This window comes from Gossypium hirsutum, chromosome D02 (assembly GCF_007990345.1).
Source record: "Gossypium hirsutum isolate 1008001.06 chromosome D02, Gossypium_hirsutum_v2.1, whole genome shotgun sequence".
Classification (NCBI taxonomy): Eukaryota; Viridiplantae; Streptophyta; class Magnoliopsida; order Malvales; family Malvaceae; genus Gossypium; species Gossypium hirsutum.
The window spans coordinates 68,431,849-68,439,046 of record NC_053438.1 but is presented as its reverse complement, the minus strand read 5'-3'; the positions used below and the strand labels follow the sequence as shown (position 1 = coordinate 68,439,046).

At 33.5% G+C, this 7,198-nt stretch overlaps 1 protein-coding gene across 2 annotated transcripts; it reads left to right on the top strand.

The window, feature by feature from the left end:
- On the top strand, window positions 1-4,055 carry LOC121214825 (transcription factor bHLH143). 2 transcript variants are annotated; one of them, XM_041089135.1, is made up of 5 exons: window positions 44-220; window positions 1,113-1,259; window positions 1,523-1,676; window positions 1,804-1,965; window positions 2,058-4,055. In XM_041089135.1, the coding sequence occupies exon 5, from the start codon at window positions 2,075-2,077 to the stop codon at window positions 3,206-3,208; it is 1,134 nt and encodes a 377-aa protein (XP_040945069.1). In that variant the 5' UTR covers window positions 44-220; window positions 1,113-1,259; window positions 1,523-1,676; window positions 1,804-1,965; window positions 2,058-2,074; the 3' UTR covers window positions 3,209-4,055. The 2 variants fall into 2 exon arrangements, with proteins under 2 accessions (XP_040945070.1, XP_040945069.1); XM_041089136.1 differs by having other exon boundaries at window positions 1-220; window positions 1,113-1,676.
- Window positions 4,056-7,198: the final 3,143 nt, after the last annotated feature.

Here is a 7,198-nt window from a genome sequence, read left to right as displayed (position 1 = left end):
GGAAGAAATGGTGGGTAAATTGGGCAGCCAAATTACCAAATTCTCTATATATTCTCACTGTCCCTTAACACACTCACCTCTTTTACACAGTTGTTTCCTCTTTTGAGTTTTAACTGTTCTCTTCTTTTTTTCTCTCTTAGTTCTCTTAAGATTCTGTCTTCAGCTTATCTCTTTGGTACCTTTGGGATCCCATAATATCAAGCTTTCGTTTTTTTTTTCTGTAAGTTTTTATATTCAAAGTTTCATCCTTTTTACAGGTTCTTGTATGTTGTTTGCTTGATGGGCTTGTTTTGTTTCTGTTTGTTGACTAAAAAGGGGGGGGGGGAAGGCTTTGATTTCCCATATTATTTCTGGGTTTTTGAGGATCTTGTTCTTGGATGTTGATTTCTGATAAATTGTTAAAATTTTGGAGAAAAAAAAAGAAGAAGGCTTCTTTGGGTTTTATATAATCAATTTCTTAGGGGGGGGTTGATTTCATCATAGTTTGTATTTTTATCTTATATATATTCCATTTTTGAAGAATTAAGAGAATATATATATTGAGTTGAATTTGGTGTTTTGTGACTTTTATCACTTTCTTCGGTAGTCATCTCTCTAGGGTTTATTGTACTTGTTCTTTCTTTTTTGGGTTTCTTATAATATTTCAGTTTCCAGGATTTTTTAGTCATGTGTTCCTTTTTATATAATGAAAATTGTTTATATCAGTAGTTACATTTAATTCTAGAATTAAATTTTGCTTGGTTTATATATTGGTTTATTTATTTAGTGTTATTATGAGAAATGATGGGACTGAAATGAAATTGGAATTTGTATGTGATGAACTTTTATATTCTAAGATATCTCATGGGGCTCAATGTAAGTGCTTGGATGAGTGTATCCCCATATACTGTTTGAATATGGTGTCGAACATAGGTACTTTAGAGAAGATGAAGAGTTAACATAGGCTCTATGAAGAAAAAATGCATCATCCATATTCATAAGAATTGTTTTATGTTATGTTCGTATTCATATTAATAAGTGGTTTATGCTGTTTTGACTGCCATATTCACATCTTATGTTTTTGATTTTTTGTAGTAGTGCCTCTCTTCTAATTAGACCTTTCCTTTTTGCAGAAATATCTGGTTGTGTACCAACAAAGAACATAAAAGCTGGGGACAATTTGGTAAAACATAGAAGGGAAACGGCATGCCTTGGTGGAGTGTCTTGGTTGATGTGTTCCGAATCGTTGTGCGATTGAATTTGTACTGCCGAGTTATTTTGTAAAATTTCTGCCTTTTCAATTTACCTTAATTTTCTATGAGCTACCTTGTTCGACCATCAATGGGATCTACCCACTTTTTTTCCTTTTTTCGTGATCAATATAGGATTAGTTAGAAAAGATTGTCAGTTAAACACTAGTTGTAATTTGAGCTCCTTCTGCCACTTCTTCCAGTCAAACCATTTCTTTAGTACTAGGTAGATATTTTATTTGTCTTATATCTTGGTCAATTTGGTTAGCTTTGTTCTCATCCATTATCGATAGGAGTGATTAATCCAAGGAGAAATACGTAGTTATGGTGTGCCAAGCAGCTAGTCAAACAAGATTTAGAGCGTTGAAACACGAAAACGGGATTGCCGGAAAACCAACAATTGTAGTTAGAGTAATTGCATGCTTTCAACCAATGGAGGATTGCCAGGTTAGTTGAAATTTTAGTTTCATTCATTTCCTTTTTTACTCAACAGTTGCTTCAATTAATTCTTTGTATCGATAATTATTATAAATGGATGTTTAAACTGATATTATGTCAATTTTATGTTTTCCAGGCTGAGTACTTTCGTCATCTGCTTAAACCTGTCACGTAGATTGAATCCTTATCTTTGGTATATTATCAAGCTGGAATTTATAAAGTTTTTCTTTTCAACATTTGTTCCTTAAAGAAGAGTTTAAAAATTGAAACTACAGTATTGAGCATTGTCCATCGCCTGGTATGTTGTTACCACTTGCCTCATCTTGTTTTGCATCGGTATTAATTTATTAGTTTGGTTCCCGTGACAAAATTATTACTTGTAATCTGCAGGAGTTTGTTCTAGTTGGATGGTTAAGACCAATAATTCTTGGGTTTTCCCACAGCATTCTTCTCGGCAACTGCCCGAGTTAAGTTGCATGAGTGCATCGTTAGAGCCCAGGCAGCCAGAATGCTTGCCTGCATGTATAAATCCTAGCAGTCACATGCTTTCTGCGAGTGTGTCAAAATTGGGGTCTTTGGTTCCCGGTATGAATTACGGCACTCATGTGCTTCCTGCAAAAATTGCAATGCCAGGGTCCGCAGATATTTCTGTCTTAAAAACGGAACAAAAGTATCAACCTCATGGGTTGCTTCAGCAGTTATACCCGAGTTTCCCTACTTCGTTGCCCTGTCGAGGTTCATTTCTCAATGAGCAGCAATTCAAGATTGCTAATGGGCACACTGGCAGGGCTGCAGCTAATTTTGTGTCTGGCTCCTTGCAGAAAGGGCTGATAATTTTTGATCATTCAGGGAGTCAGACAAGGTTAATTTGTGGCTCTTTCCGATCACCGCATCAGCATGCGGCAACTGCCATTACTGAGCTAGCTTCATCTCTTGATATCCATGAAGGGGTGCAAGCAGTTAAGACAAATAGTCTTATTCCGACACCACCAGCTTTACAGAAGGAATATGATGAGAGCCATTTGGGGGTTGAAGGGAGTGAGATGCGTGAAGACACTGAAGAACTTAATGCTTTGCTTTACTCTGATGAAGAGGAGGAGGATTTTGGTGTCGGTGATGATGATTGTGATGATGATGAAGTAATGAGCACCGCTCACTCTCCAATTGGAATTAAGCGAAGCTATCAGAATCAAGACCATGATTATGATGTAATTGAGCAAGTTGCTAGTTCTGATGGTCCAAACAAAAGGCAAAAACTACTGAATGGTGGGCATAAGCAATTGATAATGGTGGATGGCGCTTGTTCAGTGAAATTGGAAGGCTCTCACGAGTATGACAGCAATGCAGAATCAAGCTACCGAGGGGAGATTTTACATACTGAACAGTCGATGAAGGATAAGATTCACTTGACACTAAAAATCCTTGAGAGCATAATACCTGGTACAAAAGGAAAGGACCCATTACTGGTCCTTGATGAATCTGTAGATTACTTGAAGTCTTTAAAGCTCGAAGCCGAGACTTTAGGAGTGAACCACTTCTAGGTTACACTCCTTACTTTCTAGTAACTTGTTGGCTAAGTGGTGGGAAAAGAAGGATGAAATTAAAAAAAAAAAAAAAAAAAAAACCAAAGTCTTAACCAAGAATGATTGATGAATTTGAAATCACTACACCGGCTTTAGCTCTGTGGGGACGGTTTGTTTGTCATCTTTTACATTCTCAAGGGAGCCTTATATAATGGGGGGCCAACAAAGGCAGCAATGCAAGGTATGCTATTAGCTCTTTTTGCTTAAAAAAAGAAAAGAGGGTTTTGTTTGTTGACCTGAAATGATGATCATGGATAGCTTTTTTGCCATGGGATGTGTCAAGTGACCAATGCTTTGAACGCATGGGGAGGCTGGTAGTAGTGGTATGTGCTGTAAAAACTAGGTCCCTCCTGAGCCCCCAAGGATTTAGTGCATGCGCGTTAGGTGAAACTGGGTCCCATTTCCCACCCTGTTCCTCTTTTATTATTACCTTTGAAAACACATCATGTTTGATATTTTAGTCTTTGTTACAAGCATGAAGACAAAAGTTTATAGGGTGGGGATGCAGATGTACATGCATGCAGTGAACTGAAGAGAGGTTATTTAGTTTCTTTTTTTCTATTCTTCTTTTCAAGGTTCCACCTTCCATCAAATCCTGTAGTAAAAAAAGTTTGGTCTTTTTCTTTTTCTGGTTCATGTACAAGTTATATGTGTGTTTCCTTCTTTATGGCTCTGCAGGGTCTTTGTTTGTATTCATAATTGGAGCATGACTCTGTTGAGTTTAAAGCTCCAAACTATGGCTTGTTTGTTTGTTGTACTCTCATTTTCAGTTTTAATGTAATAATATTGGTTGTGATTTCCTTTAGTTTTTCCAATAATCAACTTTATATTTCAATGATGGCTACGAGAGTTATTATTTTCATATTTTTAATTTGAAGTTTAAATTTGTATTAGTTATTCTTTTGTTTTATGTTGCAATAAATAATTTTTTTTCTCATGTTATTACACTAAATTTTAAATGTATATTAAAGTAGAAAAGAAAAGGTAATATCACAATTACCCTTGCCATTCACATCTTTGTCTATTTGACTTTTTTTTTAAGTTAAATTTGACATTTAATTTTTTAAAAAGAGTTAAATTTGATCACTAATCTTTTAAAGAAGTTAATAATTAAATTTAATTAAAAAAATTAAATTGATAAAGGGTTAAATTCATTTCTAGAAAAAAGAAGAAGGCACATATACAGTATTTCTGGCTCAATTGATTGTGTTGGATGAAAACGAAAGAGAATGAAAAGACAAAAGAGGATATCCAAAATCTCAAAACCCAAAAATCACTCCCATGGACAAAAGAAAAGTGGACTTTTGAGGCATTTTATGGGTTCATGCATCGCCTTTTTTCTCATTGCCTAAAACTGTAGGGTTAGATATTTTTTGTCTCCCACCTCTCCAGGATATACATATATTCGGTCCACTTTAGAAGCCATACATATGAACCATGCATGCATTGGTGCCCATTTCAAGATCATCACATCTCATTCAACACAAAGACATATATATATATTTATTTTTTCATGTTGGAGGTTCGTGATTATTCTTTTCAACAATTTTATCTGTAAAATTTAAATGTTATTCTCTTTTTAAAAATATAATATACATTATTACTACTGCAGAGGTATGTTTTAAATGCTTATTAAAATATGTTTATGGTCACATTATATTATCATAATTGCAGTTGATGGTAGGGTTGTTAATTAAAAGAAAAAAGAAAAAGGTAAGGTGGTGGTTGTTTAGAAGAAAATTTATATAATCTTGATATTTTATTATTATTTTTTTCTTTTTTTAATTTAAATCAGTTAAAAGTTTATTTTAATTAAGAGTGTATCTAAAAACCATTTATTAATTGAATTAATACATCTTATTTTAATAACACATGCATAATCATTTTAATTAATAAATTCCATTAAATTAAGTGTTTATTCCAATTCTTATTAAAGTGCTGAGAATTAGAGGAATAACATAAATTTAATTAGTATGATGAGTTTTTTTTAATATATTTTACGTGCCATCGAAGATTGCTCGACAACTAAGGAAACTTAGATGCAAGTTGTGCCAAATGTGTTATGTGAGCGTTTCTTTGCAGGCGATGTTGTTCGGCCAAGCCTACTTGGTTTGTTAGCTTGGAGAATATTGAAAAATCGGAACCTTTTCATCTTCCAAGGGGTCCCTTGGAAAGCAGTTGACATTGTGAATAATTCTTATACATGGGCAGAACAGTATGCCTCTTTTCATAAGAAGGATTTATCTAGACAGCAGACGCCGAGGCCAATCTTTCACATGCTGGAGAATTGGATCAATTTATGCACTGATGGTGCGGTTCAAGCTGTGTCCAGTACAGCTGCTACTGGATGAGCACTAAGGTATGGTAATGGGATTGGATTATGGGATATAATAGATTCCTGGGTGAATGTTCTGTCTTTGATGTTGAATTGTGGGGCATTCTAGATGGGTTGTCCCTTATTCAAGGTAAACATTTTGAGGGCGTCTTGATTCAAGTAGATAGTCTGAAGACGATTGAGGCTATTCAGGAATTCTCATTGACTGATTCAAACTCTACCCTTATTAAAAGAATTCATCAAATTTTAGTGAAGGTTGGGCATTGAGTCATTGAATACATTCCCAATGAGTTAAATGAAATTGCAGCATAACTAAATTGGCTTTTAATACAGATCAAAACCTGACAGTTTTTGAAGAAATCCCAAAAGAGGTATTAACAATCTCCTCTATTAATAAGGCTAGTGTTAGCCTTGCTCAAAATTTCCCCTTGTAATTAGTTTGTATTTAGGTTTCTTCTAAAAAAAAAGTAATGATTAGTTTCAAGTTTTTTCAAAAATATTTTCTAAGTTATAGCATTAAAATTTCTTACACTTACAAAAATATATATAATTGTTATCCTAATCCTAATAATTACACCTTGTTGAGTAACATCCAAAACTACAAAATAAGGATGATACTATAATGTCAGAATATGTGGACAAAATTGTAGCTTCTTTGTTATCTCTCAAATCACACACTCTTGCTTATTGTTGCCATATCTATTTCATGCCTGCATATATGATGTATGTATGTGAAAGAAAGATTTATATTTTGTGACTCCATTGCTGGAGAGCTGTCTTTTCCTGTTTTTGGTGATTAGCGTGAAACTATTGATGAGATTATTGTTTAATTTGAGGGATTTGAGGGTACGTTTTGAAATTTGTGGCGCCTTTGATTCAACCCATGGCATAAAATATCAGTTCTCAGGATTCTATACATGGAATGATTTGTTAAGCTGGTTTAAGTGTCTGTTTTATTTAAAAATAGGTAAACTAGTTCTTATACATTAGATAAAAGAGCAAATTGGCCTCTCTGATAGTAATTCCATCAATTTCTACTGTTAAAAATTGGTCTTTGTACGTCAGCATGAGGTACACGTGACATGCCACGTGTCAATATATGCTTATTCCGTCAGCCACACTATTTTTTAACAGTACAAATGGATGAAATTTTTAACAAAAAAGTCAAATATGCTTTTTAACCTAATGTACAAGGACTAATTTATCTATTTTTTGAGTAAAAAAAGAAAAATACAATCTGACTCCTAATATAGAGATCTCCATAGTACTTTACCACTTCAAGTGCTAATATATAAGCTACACAATTCATATCCCTTAGCTAAAATGTCATGTACAAAATATATCATTAATTAGTAATTCAACGGTGATGAAAACGGCGTTTAAAATTTGGGGCTTAATTAAAATTTTTTAAAAAAATTAAAGAATTTAATAACTTTTTTTTAAATTGGGGGGTTCGTGAAATTTTATTAAAAAGTAGGGTTTAATTAATAATTCAAAAAAAAAAAGAAATTAGAGATTTAATGAATTTTTTTTAAAAAAAATGGAGGATTTAATTAAAACTTTGAAAAGAAATTAGAAAAGTTAATAAGAATTGAAATGGATTTTGTTTTTGA

Excerpts from the sequence above, each read along its gene's own strand:
- LOC121214825 (XM_041089136.1), top strand. The coding sequence starts at position 2,075 with ATGGTTAAGACCAATAATTCTTGGGTTTTCCCACAGCATTCTTCTCGG.